The 18,364-nt window shown below is 39.1% G+C and overlaps 1 protein-coding gene across 2 annotated transcripts; it reads left to right on the top strand.

Annotated features, from left to right (window-relative positions):
- Positions 1 to 69: 69 nt before the first annotated feature.
- slc13a5b (solute carrier family 13 member 5b) lies at positions 70 to 13,252 on the top strand. 2 transcript variants are annotated; one of them, XM_037546500.1, is made up of 12 exons: positions 70 to 174; positions 683 to 811; positions 1,590 to 1,726; positions 5,035 to 5,246; positions 5,426 to 5,603; positions 5,762 to 5,884; positions 7,173 to 7,385; positions 7,552 to 7,658; positions 8,081 to 8,199; positions 9,040 to 9,201; positions 11,290 to 11,427; positions 12,913 to 13,252. In XM_037546500.1, the coding sequence occupies exons 1-12, from the start codon at positions 73 to 75 to the stop codon at positions 13,036 to 13,038; spliced, it is 1,746 nt and encodes a 581-aa protein (XP_037402397.1). In that variant the 5' UTR covers positions 70 to 72; the 3' UTR covers positions 13,039 to 13,252. The 2 variants fall into 2 exon arrangements, with proteins under 2 accessions (XP_037402397.1, XP_037402398.1); XM_037546501.1 differs by having other exon boundaries at positions 73 to 174; positions 5,429 to 5,603.
- The last annotated feature ends 5,112 nt before the right edge of the window (positions 13,253 to 18,364 follow it).

Raw genomic sequence — 18,364 nt, 5'->3', positions numbered from 1 at the left:
GCCTGTCTTCAAGTTTAAAAGAGAGGGTCCGTGTACAACTTCACTGTATTGGATCCCTCTTCAGTTTTGGAGATGTCACCTTTACTGAAGTCCGTCTGGACCAACAAGAATGGCTTGATACTTTTCTTTACTCCTTTGATCCTTCTTCCTCTTCCACTTGTTGTCGGTACAAGGGTATGTTATCTTGTTTTAACTGGTTTGATTTGCTCTTGTTTTGTGCAGTGACACTTCTTGGGCTCCACTACTCGTCTCACGTGTGGACTGCATCACTTAGTGCACATCCAGTGCAGCACCATAACCTTTCTGCCTTTTATGTTTCGATTCACCTGTTTGCTGCCTGTGTGTCCTGAGATAACCATGATAACCTCACACATATTTCAACCATGTGGACTTTTGGGTCCCCAAGCTTAGGACGTCTAGACGCTTTGTCCTCCTAATATTTCTTCACAATGCTTCATAATGAGTGAAGAGTTCAGGCTGTTGACCATCCAGTATTAGTCCTCTATTAAGTTTGAAACAGCTTTTTTTTGTGGACACATTGAATGTGTATAACACTTTTCTGATGTCTGCATCAAGAACTATTGCATATGCCTGTTATCACTATGAACTGTTACAGTTTCTATGTAGTGCATGTCTGAGATGCTCTGAGATGTGGTGCTGAAAGGGTATATGTATGCTCCAGGAGGCCAGCTGTGCCTTTGTGATCCTGATGATGGCGGTCTACTGGTGCACCGAGGCTCTCCCGCTGGCCGTCACCGCTCTGCTTCCTGCTCTCCTCTTCCCGTTGTTTGGCATCATGCAATCCAAACAGGTAGACAGTGCTCAGCTCAGCCTTCTAAACTTTATCCTACTGTCTGAGAAAACATTTGTCAACACTTTGGAATTATGGCTTTTCTGCATTTCTACATTGATGGCTCCTAAAATGTGATCTGGTCTTTGTAGTAATACACAGACACAATCTTATATAACAAACAGCACATAAAGCATTTTACACTGTGTCTTTATGAATCCTCTGCTGTGAAATTAACAGTAATCTCCATTGTAAAGCTTATTATTCAGTAATTACACCTCAATGTGCCAAGAAGCATTCTTTAGATGGACATCATGCTTGGTTCCTTGGGTTTCAGTTTGCTTTGATTGGGCTTTGATCCATTTTTTTTATAGAACAGAACCCCTTTTGATTCCCTAGAGAACCTTTTCATAGATGATTCTTAGAGGAAGTATATTTGTAAATGATGTGAATGTAAAGAACCTCTGTAAAGTTTAAAGAACAACCTATAACCTTTACATTATGTGAGTATAGAACCAATATGTTATAATGTTCTTTAAACATGTTAAAGGTTATTCACACTCACAAATGTTTTTTTCGAATATGGCCCTTTAGAATATGCCTTTTAAGAGCAAAGATGAAGATCAATTGGTCACATTTTTGGAGCCATTTATGCAGAAATTGTATCCTAAGCAGTTTAAGAAAGGTTTTTATATAATATAATAACCTGAAGAGGTTGTATTCACTTGGATTAAGAGAAAGTGCACTAAATATAAGTGGTCAACGTAATTGCAATGTTTATTCTGGTGTCATTCTCCAGGTGTGCATGCAGTATCTAAAGGACACTAATATGTTATTTGTGGGTGGCCTGATGGTGGCAGTGGCTGTGGAGCACTGGAACCTGCACAAGCGCATTGCTCTGCGAGTGCTGCTGATAGTAGGAGTGCGTCCAGCACTGTGAGTGACTTCTGATACAGCATAAACACAGTTACAGTTTGGGCTGCATGATATGGGCAATATGTCACATTGCAATTACATTTGCCTTGAATTATAGCATGTATGTAAAGCACATTAATCAATCCTTGAAGGGGTTAAAGGAGTTCTTCAGTTTTTTTCAACTTTTTCTCTGTGTGCCTCATCTCTATCATATGTTGAGTGCAATGGACAATCATTTCCACAAATTGGCCCAAAACCACTGTAAGGTTGGCCCAAATAATCTGAATGCTCACATATTTGTTTATTATGTTGGTATTAATTTCTTTATTTAGTACACAGTTAATCTCAACACAGTTAATCACCAAAGGTTGTAGATAGACAATTATTATTAATATATGGAAATTGTTCAAAATAAATAAATGATAGTTAATTTAGTTTATGCCAGACATCCACTTCACCTTGCCTCAGAGCACAACAAACTGCTCCACTCTACATGTGACAGTTATTAAGTATACATATACAGGTAATACAAGTAAGAATAGAAAAGAGGTTATGTTGTAAATGGGACAATGCCAGTAAGTGCATGGTGTGTATGCATGTGTGTACTTGGAAGGTAGCTAAGCCTTGAGTTTGTCTTTAAGGGCCATTAATGTAGTGAAAAAATCTTTCCCATTCCAAGTGATACCATTCTAATCTGGCCAGCAGAGATAAGGATACCCGTTCATATGCTGCCACCCTGGCAAACAGATTATGGCAGTCCATGATTGATGAGACTGCTTTCCAGTGTTGGATGAGAGGTCTCCTTCCCAGCATTATAGCGGTCTGAACCCATTTAGTATCGATAGATAAATTGTGTCTTTTAGGATGGACGGTTCCCCCCTGCAGAAATAGATGAATGCAGAAGGGTGTTTGGCCAACAGTTCTCTGAATATAATCATGGGCAGATGTCCCATACTTTGGGACAGCACCATAGGATGTGAGTTTACTTGCCCTCACCAGGGCACTTCCAACACCCAGGATCGCTTTCGAGGTTAACCTTATACAGTCTGCAGGGCAACCAGTAGGTTGTGTTAATAATCTTAAATTTAATTATCCTTATGTCACATGACCTGCTCTTTGAATTATGTCAAATGTTGACTCGTTCTTTTTCTGTAAACATGATTCCAAAATCTGTTTGCCACACAGTTTTAGGGAACTTATAGTGCTGTATTTCTGTAAAACCAATGAGTAAAGTGATCTTTCATGTCCCCTACCATTGCTTGAGATAATAAAAGAGGGGGTCTCTGCATTATGGGAAGCCACAGGGGTTTTAAATGTTGATTTCAGCAAACTATGAATTTGCATATGCTACCAGTATTGCTGTTTGTTTGACCTGAATTCAGCTTGTAAATCATTGAAGGATTTGAGGACTGGCTTTATGTAAAGGTCACCAAGCCCCTCTACACCTATTCTTTCCAATAAAAAGAGGACTTTCCAATATGGAGGACTGTACCTGTTACTAAAGATTGTGTTCAGCAAAGGGATCGAAATTAAGGATCTTTGCCATTTTCTTCCAAACTACCTTAAGCCATAACAGTAATGGATAAGACTGAGCACTGGGGGGGAAAGAGGCGGAAAGACAGGCACCAAGGGAAGAGGAGGACAAGCATTTGCTTCAGCAGTGAACCACGGAGGTGCCCACTTTGGACCAGAAACCACTGTGCCAAGTGCCATAGGCAAAAGGCACAATGGTAGAGAAGTAGGTTCACTATCCCTAATCCTCCCTGATCTACCCTATTTTGCATCTTTTTAAGGAGCACCATAACTCATTTACCATTCCCAAGGAAAAGTCTACACAGCTGATTAAACCTGTGGAAAGACTTTGCCGAGATTGTAGCCAGAACAGGCTACAAAATGTGGTTAAACTTAGTGACTATATTCATCTTTAATACATTAGTCTTTGTCCACAGAGAGATGGAGAGGTGCCCATGTTCTATATTTACCTTGATGATGTCAGGCAGGTTGGGTGTCAGACAGGTTGGATGGGACCTGCTTCAACCATCTAGTTGTCTGGTTGGAATATGTAGCATATTGTGCAGCCCTAGCTATAGTATATACAGTATATTGCCAAATGTGTTCATTCACCCATCCAAATCATTGAATTCAGGCAAGGTGAATTCAACACAGGTGTATAAAACCAAGCACCTAGGCATGCAGACTGCTATACACAAACATTTATGAAAGAATGGGTCGCTCTCAGGAGCTCTGTGAATTCCAGTCCAGTCGTGAAATTTCCTCGCTAATAAATATTCCACAGTCCACTGTCAGTAGTATTATAACAAAGTGGAAGCGATTGGGAACAACAGCAACTCGGCCATGTAAAATGACAGAGCAGGGTCAGCGGATGCTGACCTACATCATGTGGCCTTCAGATTAGCTCAAGAACAGCATAGAGAGCTTCATGGAAGGGGTTTCCATGGCTGAGCAGCTGCATCCAAGCCTTACATCACTAAGCGCAATGCAAAGCCTCGAATGCAGAGGTGTAAAGCGCCACTCAACTATAGAGCAGCGGAGACGTGTTCTCTAAAGTGACGAATGACACTTCTCCATCTGGCAATCCGATGGACGAGTCTGGGTCTGGGTTTGGCGGTTGCCAGGAGAACGGGACTTGTCTGACTGCATTGTACCAAGTGTAAAGTTTGGTGGAGGATGATTATGGTGTGGTGTTGTTTTTCAGAAGTTGGGCTTGGCCCCTTAGTTCCAGTGAAAGGAACTCTTAATGCTTCAGCAGACCAAGAGATTTTGGACAACTTCATTCTCCCAACTTTGTGGGAACAGTTTGGGGATGGCCCCTTCCTGTTCCAGTATGACTGCGCACCAGTCCACAAAGCAAGGTCTGTAAAGATATGGTTGAGCAAGTTTGGTGTGGAAGAACTTGACTGCCCTGCACAGAGTCCTGACTTCAACCTGTCAAAGAACACCTTTGGGATGAATTAGAGCAGAGACTGTGAGCCAGGCCTTCTCGTCCAACATCAGTGTCTGACCTCACAAATGTGCTTGTGGAAGAATGGTCAAAAATTCCCACAAACACAATCCTGAACCTTGTGGAAACCCATGCCAGAAGAGTTGAAGCTGTTATAGGATGGGCCAACATCATATTAAACCCTATGAATTAAGAATGGGATGTCACTCAAGTTCATATGTGTGTGAAAGCAGACAAACGAATACCTTTGGCAATATAGTGTACTTCCAACTGATGTCTTAGGACGTTACCAACTTTCATTTAATTTGTTGTTTAAACAGAGTGTCTCTCGCTCTCACCCTCTCTCTTGCTTTCTCTCTCATCTTAGGCTGATGCTGGGCTTCATGGGTGTGACGTCCTTTCTCTCCATGTGGATCAGTAACACAGCCACCACAGCCATGATGGTGCCCATAGTGCAGGCTGTGCTGGAACAACTGAATATCCAGGAGAGCGAGCCAGCACAGATCACCTGCAGTGAAGAGGAAAGCCTGGCTCCAGATGCACAGTGCAGCAAACCAGCCAAGTTCAAAGGTGGACAAGGTCAGACTGTTTGTCATATTTATGAACACCTGAATACTCTCAGCTGAACAAATGAATCCCATGGCACTTATTATGTATCATAAAGAGTTCTACTTTATTACATTGATTCCAAATTGTTCACCAGTACATGTTGAGATATGAGATACATTTTAGTGTGCTTTATTGTATTTGTTTTCCAGCAGTTGTAGTGAGCGGTCTGGAAGTGTCAGCGGAGGCCGGAAGGTTCCAGGAGTCAGCAGAGAGAAGAAGGATATGTAAAGGCATGACACTGTGTGTGTGCTATGCTGCCAGCATCGGGGGAACAGCCACCCTCACAGGCACAGGCCCCAACCTCGTGCTCAAGGGTCAAATGAACCAGTGGGCATTACATCCAGTTACTAGTTTTTTAAAGCATGCTTCTCTGAACTTATTGAGTTGGAGGGCTTCCCTTCTGCCCCTTAATTCTGCTTACTGTTGCTTATTTTCTCTCTCCATCTAAGACAAATGAAGTGACTTGTCACTTTCTTTCACCTCAGGTTGTTTCCTCAGAATGGTGACGTTATCAATTTTGCTTCCTGGTTCGGCTTTGCTTTTCCGAACATGATCCTCATGCTGACTTTAGCCTGGCTGTGGCTGCAGTTTCTTTTCATGGGGTTCAAGTAAGTGTCATTTAGTTGTAATCATCTTTTAAAGGGATATTGCCATAAAAAACAATTCCGATTTTCCCAAGACAAGCTTGTTGTTCAAAGTCTGGTTTTTTAGGTTTGCACTGCAGCTAGGAGGTTAATGTAGCTATAAAGTAATAGAAGCTTATACTTTGACAATTAGTGCTGTGCCAACCACAGTCCTAAATCATCAAAGATTTGCCTTAAACCACATTGAGTTAATTGCTTATCATTACTGCAATTTTTGTAACTCCTTTCCTTTTCTTTATATTTTTTAGAATAGTTGAAAATGACAGCTGCTCAAGATGAATGACCTGGTAGAAAAACTTGGAATATAACTTTGCTAAAGTAAATGTAAACCAGGTTAAGGAAGGGTATTTTTGTTGGCCTACCTATATTTTTTCATTTCCAGAAAGAATGAATAAATAAATACATACATACATACAAACATACATACTTACAGTAATTTCTTGATGAGTCCTAACACTGAGTCCTGGTACACTGGTCCTGAACACTGTAATATTGTGGTCCAGTAAAAGTTGTGACTGTAATTTTAACACATTGTAAAGGGCAGCAGGCATTTTTTTAAATTATGAGATACTGTAAGATTTTGTTCTGACTGTGACAATACTGTCATCATATTTTGGCCACAAAACTGTAATTAATCCTGTAAGAAAGAAGGGAATTGTAATTATCATACCATCTGTGACCACTGAGCCTGATGTTCAGTTGTACGAGAGCTGAGACAAGACAGTGTTTTATCTAATGTCTGTAACCTGATGCTGTGGTCTTAGAAGGTCCTAAAACTTCCATCACTACCACAGGTCAATAACCACATTTTTAGAACAACCTCACCTGTGTTAGGTATAATAAAGTTGGCAGTGATATAGGACTATATCACTTAGCCTGTTTTCGTGTATACTGACTGACAGGTGGTAATCGTAGTGTCTTGCAATGGTTTGCATATAAAATATAATAAGTTAACTTTTTTAATAGACAGTAAATGCATTTTTACTGTCATTAAGGGCTGTTACCATGGTAACTTGGTTAACCTCCACAGGCACAGGCCTAGCATACATCAAAATTGAGGACATTTTGAAGTTTGGATGTTCTGATACAACAATCTCATTATTTGTTTTCTGACACTCATGTCCAGACATGTCTTGGCTGAGCCATTTCATTGGGATTAGGATTGAAATTGCACAAAATTCGGATTCTGCCACACATCCCTTTAATCAATACAATGATCCTTAATTTTCATTCAATGTCCTTCTCTGCCCAGCTTTAGGAAGACATGGGGCTGCGGGGCGGTGAAGACGGAGAAGGAGATTGCCGCATACAACGTGATCCGAGAGGAGCACCGGCAGCTGGGGCCCATGACGTATGGAGAGTTCAACGTGCTGGCTCTTTTCTGCCTGCTCGTAGTGCTGTGGTTCACCAGGGATCCTGGCTTTGTGGCTGGCTGGGCCACACACATATTCAATTCAGACGCAGAGTATGGGTTACTCCTTACAGCTTCCAGTAGCAAAGCTCTCATTCACGTTTTCTCTAAATAATAACTGTGGCATGTGGACATAATATATGTTAATTGCAGTACTCAGAAAAGAACACAGTTAAAGTAAACTTGGATGAGTGGACAATGTCACTGTTTAAACTTTCAGGTACGTGACCGATGCCACAGTGGCAGTGCTCATCGCTGTGCTTCTTTTCATTTTGCCGTCAAAGCCACCACAGTTCTGTTACAGGCAACCTGCTGGATCCAGCCAAGGTAGGAGACACTTTCTATATAAATAGAGTGAAACCATGAGTAACAACTCTTTTACCTCTGTCAACACTCTATATTTTTAATCGTTTTAATATTTACATAGTAGGCCTACTGTATGTCACTGCTTTATACTCACATGAAATGGTGCTCATTACATGTCAAGTGCTTGCACTTGAATAAAATGTGTTACATCAACACAATTCTTGCCAGAAAACTTGCCAAAAACTGACAGACAGTGAGTGCGTTCATATATTTTAATTCATGTGTAATTGATTGTCACATTTGATTAATGTAAATTTAAACCACAGGTTTTTCAATTATGTCTAGCATTGCACTGTATGTACTGCTTTACCCTCTCCAGTACATCAGAAATATAGCACAGCACTGAGTTGTAGCTTTTTAGTGACTTGTGTTTTCTTCCACAGCACAGTCCACTGCCTCCCCTACACCACCTCTGCTCACATGGAAGGTAGCCCAGAAGAAGCTGCCCTGGAATATAGTGCTCCTTCTGGGGGGTGGGTTTGCACTGGCCAAAGGGAGCGAGGTAATGCCTAGTCATATACCTTCTATGTACCTCCTGTCTAAATGTGTACATTTGCATGCTGTTAATTTACATAGAAGGTAGGGTTCTCCTGATGCTAAAAACTTATCAAAATCACACACTCCATTGAATGCTACATTCTAGAGAAACATACTGAGTCTTTATTGTACACAGCAATGGTGATTTGGAACCAGACATGTAAAGCAAATTATTACATGGAATAGTCACAAATACATTTCCTGGGACATTGACATTGTACTATAGGTTTGGAATAAGGTTTTGGCCTGAAATATGTGGATAAAATGCATTCATAGTTGAGACATTGTAAGGAATATAGTATCCCAGGATGTTTTTTCACATTTACCACTTTTTTTACTATTATCAACATTACATATGCAAGTGCAGAAGACATGTGTAGGTTCACTGGTGGTTATGGATAGCAAATAAAATGGCCATGTTTCAGCTGTAGATAGTGCAACCCCTGGTTCCTATCACTGCCACTGAAAATACAGTGTCCCCTTTAACTGTGAGGCGAGGATGTTCAGTGTAGCCTAGCATTCATCCCACTGTTTAAACAAGTTCAAAATGGATAATACTTCATGTTGATTGCTTCCAGGATCATGAGGTTTCATTAACTGAATAAAACTCTTCATCAGTATATGCTCATAGACCCACCTTTACCCATTTGATCAAAGCTAGCATGTGCAGTTTGATGTGCCTGTAGGTACAGCACAGCAGAAACATAGAGTTGTCCTATTGACATATTCTTGCTGTCACATATTGCCTTTAACATGTAGCTTATTGTTTGTTTTGGGTCTATACCCTGTGTTTCTGTTGCTATAGGATTCAGGCCTGTCCAGGTGGATGGGTAATCAGTTAACCCCCCTGCACAATATCCCACCATGGGCTATTGTCATTGTTCTGTGCCTCCTGATTGCCACTTTCACTGAGTGCACCAGCAATGTGGCAACAGCTACCCTCTTCCTTCCTGTTTTGGCATCTATGGTAAGAATTAAAGGGAAAACTAAGTAACAAAGAAGTTCACCTGAAGTAAATTATTGATGTAAGAGTGTATGCCATGTGAGTAAGTGCCAAAGGAAGATAGGCACTAAAGCACCACGCTGGCCTAGATTCTCACGCTCTATTGTCCTTTCAAACACACTGAATTACTTCAACCCCTTTTAGTGGCCCCACTAGCAGCCAGCCAAGTTCTCAAACAGCCCATTTTTGCTGCTGCTCGTGAGTACATCCTCTACCCTCTCGAACTGGACCCCATTCAGAATTTTACACACATTTGTTTTGGTTGTTTTGGATAATATTGAGGTCACTATAACATGCAATTTTATAATCTTAAAAAAACTTCCCTCTGTTTTAGGGCACTAACCTAACATAAGCATACCCATAGTAGTGCGAGAAGTACTGAAAGTTGTTGTGAAATGGATTACGGGAAAACTTACTTCCCACATGAACTTTGATATTTCCTAGAGGTTTGCACTGCTCTGGTCAAATTGACCTCACATATAAAGGTTTGTGGGTTAATTGGAAGATAACCTGAGGGTTAAACAAAGAGAGAAGGACAAACAGCAGTGAAAGGGGTTAGAAAAGTAGGACAAGGCAGGGCTTGATTTGAAGGGGGTGCAAGTCAAGCCCATGCCCTGATTTGAAAAAAAAGAAAAGAAGAATGCTAGTAAAATTGCCATCCAATCATTTCCATTTCATTTTGTATACAATTCAAAAGTCTGTATTACACAAAACTACAAGAATTACAAAAAGCCTTTATGTTGTATAGAAACACTACACATCCACTTTGTCTTGATAAAAGTACAAAGACAGGGTATTTAATGTTTTACTTTATCAACTTCATTGTATTTTGTAAGCTCATTCTAAAACTGATGCTGGCATCAGCAAGGAGATGTTGGAATGGGGGACATTTAAGACAAGGACCAGAGTGAAATGTTCAAAAACATCTAAACAGATGACGCAACCATGTGTAGTTATATAAGGAACATCCAGAGAAGCCTAGGCCTAAACTGTTATTTATTTATTTTAATTTTTTGATTTTCATGGGCCAACATTCCTTGGCCACCCCCCCCCCCCTTTCCAGGGGACTTTTTTTTTCTTTGAGACAACTTTTAAGAACAATATTACTCAACAAGCAATTCCAAAGATTTTAGGTGTTTTACCCTCTGCGGTGCTTAATATCATCAAAAGATCCAGGGAAACCAGAGAAACCTCTGCACGTTAGGGGCAGGGCCAAAAAAGCATAACTGATGTAACACAATGCTAACATGCTCCTGACACAATTTTCTGGCAACATGTTATAAACATCAAAATTGGAATAAGTGCATATTTACTTTAAAAAAAAAGTTAATAAGCTTTCTGTTTTTATTAGCATTTTGTTTATTTTGGAATTGAGGTCAGTATGAAAAAGGTTTTGTCCTGCACAAAAGAAAAAAATAATTATAGCTACAGTTCATGACCCCCAAAATGAAATTTGAGTGCTGGGACTAAGTGTAGTGTTTTTCTGCATCCATATTTGTTTATAGCTTTTTCTGTATCCATATTCTTTATGGTAAGAGCGTTTAAGGAAAGACTGGTTCTGCTTTTCTCCTGTCTTTTAATCAAGGCTGTACTTGTTTAAGCTCAGTTCATGCACGTGTTCATGTCTGCTTTAGAAAGAACATGTCTCTCTCTCACAAACACACACACACATGCACACACACACACAGATGCATACACAAAACCGGGACCTTCTTTATTCTTTTACACCCAAAAAAGATCTAAGCCATGTCTCAAAAGCCTAAATTACCATGTGTCAGCTGTTATGGTTTTGGGTCCTCAGCTGTGCAATGCTTCTGACGAGCGGCTGCTTTCTTCCAGACATGAGTCAGTCTGGATATATCATCCTGAAGAATCACAGCTTAATTACACACACTAAATGAAGGTCCATGGTAAAAGAAAACCACCACTTAAAGCAAAGATCTGAGTCAGACACACAATAGAATTATAGTACAGCACTTGTCATTTTCATTTAAGCCAAATTTCAGCTGCATGATGTTTTATTTCTGCTTTATTTTTATTTATTTGTTCCAGTCCCAGTCCATCGGAATGAACCCCCTGTATGTCATGGTGCCCTGTACGCTCAGTGCCTCTTTTGCTTTCATGTTGCCCGTGGCAACACCCCCCAATGCTATCGTGTTCTCCTATGGCTACCTCAAGGTTTCAGACATGGTAAGAATTTAAATGTGGCTTCTGTGCATTTCATAGCTGAGAAACCTCGTGCGTAATGTTAGGAATGTTCTGACTGGGTAGCAATTACAGTCTAATTTTGACTTAAATTAAGTTCAGTAGTGGCTGAAAATGTGTAGATGCATTTAGTGCTTGGATCCTAGATTTCACTTGAGTGTTCATAAGTGTCATTTATTCGTACATTTTAAAAGCAGATTACAGTACAAAATGGCTTTAAACATCAAATGACATCAAATCTACATTTCTGTTTTTATTTATTTATTTTTTTTACACCATTTGTACATGCCAGCTGCTATTCACATTGTGTGAACATTTCATGATTGATGGACCAATAGAAATGGTCCAAAATTACAAGTTAAGTTAAATGTGGATGCACTGATTTCTTCTCAATTTCTTTACAGTCATTTTGGCTGATGGCCACTTTCCTGGACGACTTTTATTAGCTTTATACTGTCTGGGCTAAATGAACACATGAAACACACTAGCATGTGTTCACATTTCCAGTTTTCCAGTACTAGTGACATTTGTTATATAAGTAATAAGTAATAAATAACATTTTATGTTTTTCAAAGGGCCAGACCAGCATTTAACATTTTAGAATGAAAAATCTGTTTCCTATTTAAATAACATTAATCAAATAAAGTGCAACATCAAATGTTAGAAGCAACTGGCTCTTTAGCACAATGAGTCAGGCATAATTATGCCTACAACATTTTGGTACAGGTATAACAGCAGCATTCAAATACAGCTTAAGTGCACTTAACTGACTCATGTTATTTACTTTATAAAACTACAGTACAGATCTGCCAAAAATCTAAATGCTAAACTGGCCGATAGCGGGTTTCGAGCAAAAAGTTTGACCAAATCCAGCCTGCAGATTCTGATCATACATCCCTGTTGTTACATTAATTTGCATTAACTCATTTTTTGTTTCCATATCTGAAATTTTAAATGTCCTTGTTCTCTGAGCTTGCCTGACCACAACTCTAAAGAGTTTTTTTAAACAGTTTTTCTCACTTATCTTATTAAATCTAGCCTTGTTAATCAGGTGGGACTGCTAATTTTAAAGAAATTTCACTGTGGATAAGAGTGTAAAAACTCCAACAGTATATAACTGAATATATAACTGAATTACTTGAGAGCAATCTAAAGTAATTCAGTTTATATATAAAGTAAAAATCAGTTTAGAATAAATATCTAAAGTAAATCTATTTATATATATATATATATATATATATATATATATATATATATATATATATATATATATATTACATTAATGGGTTAAAGTTAAGAATGTTTTTTTACTTCTCCTATTTTAGAGATATGAAGTTTTGTTACAATGGTGACAAGATTATTAGTACTTGTGCTTGACCTTAATTCCATGTATTTATAGATAATCTGAAATTATGATTTTGTGCTTTCTTTGTTTTTGTGCCATCACATGGTTATTTCCATCTATTCAAGGCAAAAGCGGGCATGATGATGAACATCATAGGGATCTTTTGCATCACCCTGGCCATCAACACATGGGGCAAAGCCATGTTCCATGTGGACTCTTTCCCAACATGGGCCAACACAACAGGCTTGTAAAGGCCAGCACCAGACCTGAGTAAAAACTGCACAGCAAACTGCTTATCCTCCTAAACACCCTTTTATACCTCGCGGGCTGCAGCAAAGGAGCTGTTCTTTTAGACTGGTGTGCTTTCAGAGCTGCTATCAACTGACACAAAAGGCCCTTTTAACAAAGTAGTATTTATACCTGCTGTCATGTCTATGAGAAAGTGTCTCTCTCTCTCTCTCTCTCTCTCCCTCTCTCTCTTTCTCTCTATATATATGTATATATCCAAAGGGAAAGTTCAAGTCCTGAAGTCAGGGTTTGATTTGTTTTTGTATAAGTATAATGTATATTTAAGGTAGATATTATATATAGAAAAAATAGGTGGATGGAAAATAATCATTAAATCTAGCCCTGTGTGTCATCAGAGGACTGTAATTGTAATTATGAATGGGTGAATCTGGTGTTTACTGTCTGAGTGAAGATACTGTTTACAAACAAAGTTCATGTGCCATCCCACATCACCCATCCTGCATTTTCATAGCAGTGTTCCAGACTGCTCCGATATGCTCGCCTCTGAGAAATTCTTTTTAGTATCAATATTTTTTGCATAGTACAGTAAAATACAGTTATTCATAAATACAGTCAGATACATAAGTATTTGGACAGTGACACAATTTTTGTAATTTTGCCTCTGTACGCAACACTAGACTTAAGTAATCAGGATGTGGATTTTCAGCTTTAATTCATTGGGTTTAACAATGGGTTTATCTGTTCATGACGTACAGTCATTTTGTACTTAGTTCCTCCATGTTCACAGTCTGTAAAGTATTTGGACAAACAAACATAAGAAACAGATTATTTTTAATACTTCAATGCAAATCCTTTGCAGTCAGTGACTGCCAGAACCCATCAACATCACAATCCTGAATTTCCTCCCTTGAGATGGCTTGCCAGGCTTTAACTGCCATCACCTTCAGTAGCTGCTTATTTGTGGTTGTTTCTGTCGTTTTGTCTTCTTTAAGTGATAAGTATGGGTTGAGATCAGGTGACTGACTTGGCCATTTGAGAACATCCCATTTCTTTGCCTTAAGGAGCTCTTGGGGTGTTTTTGGTCATTGTCCATCTGTACTGTGAAGCATATCAGATTTGCAGCATTTGACTGAATCTAAGCAGAAAGTATAGTTCTATACACTTAAGAATTAATCCTGCTACTCCTATAAGCAGTTACATCAATAAACACCACTGTTTCAGTGGCAGCCATACATGCCCATGTCATAACACTACTTCCACCATGTTTGACAGATGATGTGTTTGTTTCAGATCATGAGCCCTTCCTTTCTTTTTCCATACTCTTATCTTCCCATTAAAGGGGTATGATTTAATCTTGGTTTCATCTGTCCAAAGAATCTTGCTCCAGCACTGGGAATGCTTTTTCAGATGTTTTCTAGTTCTTGAGTCTTACCAGTGGTTTGACTCTTTGGGTAAACCCTCTGTTTATACATTCATAAAGACATTTCTTGATTGTAGACTTTGACAGTGATGCACCAACCTCCTCTAGTATCCTGATGACTTGACTAGATGTTGTGAAGTGCTTTTTCCTCACCATGGAAAGAATTCCACAATAATTCCCTTTTGTTTACTTTTGTGGTCTGCCAGGCCAGAAACGTACCAAATTGTTGATTTGAATTTTTACAACCTAATAATGGCCCTCTTCACTTGTTTCAACACATCTTTTTGAGTTTCCCTGAACAGCTACTAAATGCATTTTCAACATTTGGAATCACTCTAGACCTTTTATCTCCTTAGAGCATGCCAGCCTGACCATGAGCCTGTGAAAATGGAGGAACTGTAAAAAAAATTTAAAAACATATTTTTGTTAAACCCCTTCTACTCTTCACTTACATCTTGATTGCTTCATTTCTAATTTAATTTCCAAATTACAAAAAGTGTCACTGTCCAAATACTTATGAACCTCACTTTTATACTAACTCTGTGTTTCACTGCAGACATTCCAGCAATACTTGTGTCACTGAATACAATGTGTTTTTGTACTGTATGTAATCGCATACTGTTTGTACAAGTAAAATCTGTAGTGTTTTTATTTTTGCATAATAGAATGTCAACAGAGTATGCTTACTTGAAGCCTGGTTTATATGCTTCGAGAATTTTTTTATACAAAAAAAAGTTTTGTTTGTTATTTTTTCATTGTTTGTTTACTAAAGCCCCATTTAGGAATATCCAAACAGCCACTCCAGGATTAGTTTACTAGCCGAAGGTGTGGTAGTACATTGTATAATTTAGTAAGAGCTTTGCTATTATATATTATCTTTGTTACAGTAGAAAAAACTGGCCTATTTTAAATTCTCAGCAGCCTCGTTTTACCTTAATGCAACTTTGCAGACTGTTGGCATTCTCTGAAGCATTCATACAGGGAATTTCATTATTTATATTTGTCTTACATCAAAATTCTTTACAATTATGAAAAGTATGCTTTCTATCATCGGATGTTACCAAACCTTTGCCCATGTCACGGATTCTCCTTTTGTCCCTCTGAGTATGTCTGTTTCTTCCCCTCTGTTGTAGCCATGTGCCTTTGTGTTTTCATGTACCATGTGCTTTTGTTGTTGTTCTGTATCTCTTCCCTGGTCCTGCCCCCTTGTTATCAGTTCCACCTGTCTGTGCTCCGCCTCTCATTAGTCCCAGGTGTATCTCGTTTCCCCTCTGTGTAGTTATACCCCTGTGTGTGTCTCTGTCTGGCAGTGTGAATGTAGCTGTGGATGTTACTCTGTTGGTGTTACCTTGTCTCTTGTTTTCATACATTTTGTAGTTTGTTTTTGTTTTTGTCATGGACTTCTCTGTTCTTCAAACCTCTGCTGCTCTGGACTCTACCTCTAAATTCAATAAAAGCAACTTGCATTTGCATCCCGCCTCCTCGCCTCAACCGATACAACCCACTGCTCTATTATTTCTGTTCTATTGTTTCTGATTGTGGTTCCATTAAAAGATAAAAAGCATAGGTGGATAACTAACAACTAGTTTGTGAATTACTCAGTTACTTTACTCTAAAACTGATTGATTTGTAATCTAAATTTATTACTTTTACTCCTATGCTAGTATATCAGTAAGAAAAATTTTGTAAAATTTTATTTTATATTTTAGAGGTTTATTTTGTTTTAGACTCATAGAACATTAAAAAGAGAGGAATAGCTGTTCTTATTAAGTGCGTATAAGTACTTATTCTCTGTTCTTAATGGGCCCATTTCCCTCAGTTTTATTTAAATAAAGTTAAATTAAGTTAAACTCTTAAATTAAGTTAAAAGTAGTGTATGAACATAGCAATGCATAAGTGGCAGTAGTTTGTGATATTTCTGCCCTGCTAGATGTGCCCTGGTCAACTGTAAGTGCTATAATTAGAGTGCTTGAAAAAGCAGTCTATTGTTATCTCTTATACTTCTTCTTATTCTTCTTCCACCTTTTCTGTGATTAATACAGCCCAAACCACTTAACATACAGACTGCATTCAAACTGCATTTCAAAGGTCTCAGTGCTGTGACTTGTGCTATGTAATTTTGGAGTCGATCGGATTGGTAGTTTTTAATAAAATTAAGTTTAAATATTAAAAACCTCCCATGATGGAATGTTCAGAACTTCAAATTCTAACTGACATCAATGATGTAACAGCAGGCCATTCAGTCTCACAGACACAGCTGTCACGCAGGGAATCTGCTTTAAAATCCTTACACTTTCACCTAGAAACTCCATTTCAGTTTTAAATTGTAGAGAAACTTGACGTTTCTGAAACCTCAAAATATCTAATCATTTTATCAATTCGCTTTAGAGTTATGAGCATTTGTTTGGCACTAGGCACATAACTGTCCCATTCACTCCCATGTAAATTTCTCAAAATCAGAATCTGCTTATTTCAAGATTTTCTCTGTGTTTAACTTGTCATAACTCAGACATTTTCTTCTCAATACACACAACATTACACCAAAATAATCGTCAAGGGGTCTTATCTCACACCATCTATCTGGTTAAGTGATAGAGTAAACATTTCCCGAGTTATGACTGTTTGTTCAGAGGGTGCAAATCAGACTCAAACAAGGCTTCTCCACTAAGAGCTGCATAATAACAGATCGACAGTTAATTTGAATGACTCTCCCCCCTTCCCCCCTCAAACAAATACATCTCTCCCTCTCACACACACCACACAGACACACACGCACACACACACAAACAGACACATACCTAAGGAGGTGTTGTTCACCTACACAGAAACACTCACAAGCACACACACACTTGCAGCTCTTTTCAAGCACTCTTGCAGTTCCTTCAGGAAATGCACATCTAGTTATAATTATAATAGAAACATCTTATAACAATAGCCTATCCTCTGTTGCCTCCCTCACTACAGAGTTCCCAACTGTCTTTGGAAGCAACATTAACACAAGAACTTTGCATCAGGAGCTTCTTGAAAGGGATTTTCATGGCTGAGCTGCTGCACACAAGCCAAAGTTTGCTACACACCAAGCGTCAGCTGGTGTGAAATATAAAACATGCCACCACTGGACTCTGGAGCAAAATCACTATCTTGTAGTCTGTTGGACAAATCTGGGTTTGGCAAACGCCAAGACACTGCTACCTACCTGAATGTGTAATGCCGAGTTTGGCAGAGGAAGGATAATAGTCAGGGGCTGGTTTTCAAGGTTTGGGATAGGTTCCTTACTTCCAGTATAGGGGAATGTTAATGCTACAGCATACAAAGACACTTTAGACAACTAAATGCTTCCAACTTTGTGGCAACAATTCAGGAAGGCCCTTTCCTGTTCCAGGTTGACTGTCCCCTGTGCACAAAGCAAGGTCCATAAAGGCATTTTAGAGACTTGGTATGGATGAACTTCACACAACCCCGAACTCCACCCCACTGAGCACCTTTGGGATGAACTGGAACACAGAGTGCTAGCCAGGCCCTCTCATTCAACATCTGTGCCTGACCTCACAAAAGCTATTTTTGACTGAAGGGGCACTAATTCCCACAGAGACACTCCAAAATGTTGTGGAAAACCTTGAGTGGAGGCCACAGAGTGGGTCAGGATAGGGAGAGGCGACCCCATACTTTCCACATACGGTCCACATACTTTTGGCCATATAGTGTATTTCCACCTATTCAGCCTACAGCAGTTTAGCTCCATTTAGTTTAGCAGATTAGCTTCAAAAGTGTTTAAGCCTGGACTGCTTTTTGAATGAGGCACAATACAGGGAAGCCATTCAAAACAGAGCTCATTTGCATATCTCAGTCTTAAAGGCACAGTGCCAAACCAGCCTGTGTAAAGAGATTACTAGGAGTTGGAAAATGGC

The sequence above is a fragment of the Pygocentrus nattereri genome, chromosome 17, assembly GCF_015220715.1.
Source record: "Pygocentrus nattereri isolate fPygNat1 chromosome 17, fPygNat1.pri, whole genome shotgun sequence".
NCBI classification, from domain to species: Eukaryota; Metazoa; Chordata; class Actinopteri; order Characiformes; family Serrasalmidae; genus Pygocentrus; species Pygocentrus nattereri.
This window is presented reverse-complemented; position numbering and strand designations above follow the sequence as displayed.

Excerpts from the sequence above, each read along its gene's own strand:
- slc13a5b (XM_037546500.1), top strand. The coding sequence starts at position 73 with ATGTCACCTTTACTGAAGTCCGTCTGGACCAACAAGAATGGCTTGATA. Across the intron at positions 7,659-8,080 it reads ACCTGCTGGATCCAGCCAAG|CACAGTCCACTGCCTCCCCT; the intron begins GTAGGAGACACT and ends TTTCTTCCACAG. Across the intron at positions 8,200-9,039 it reads CACTGGCCAAAGGGAGCGAG|GATTCAGGCCTGTCCAGGTG; the intron begins GTAATGCCTAGT and ends CTGTTGCTATAG.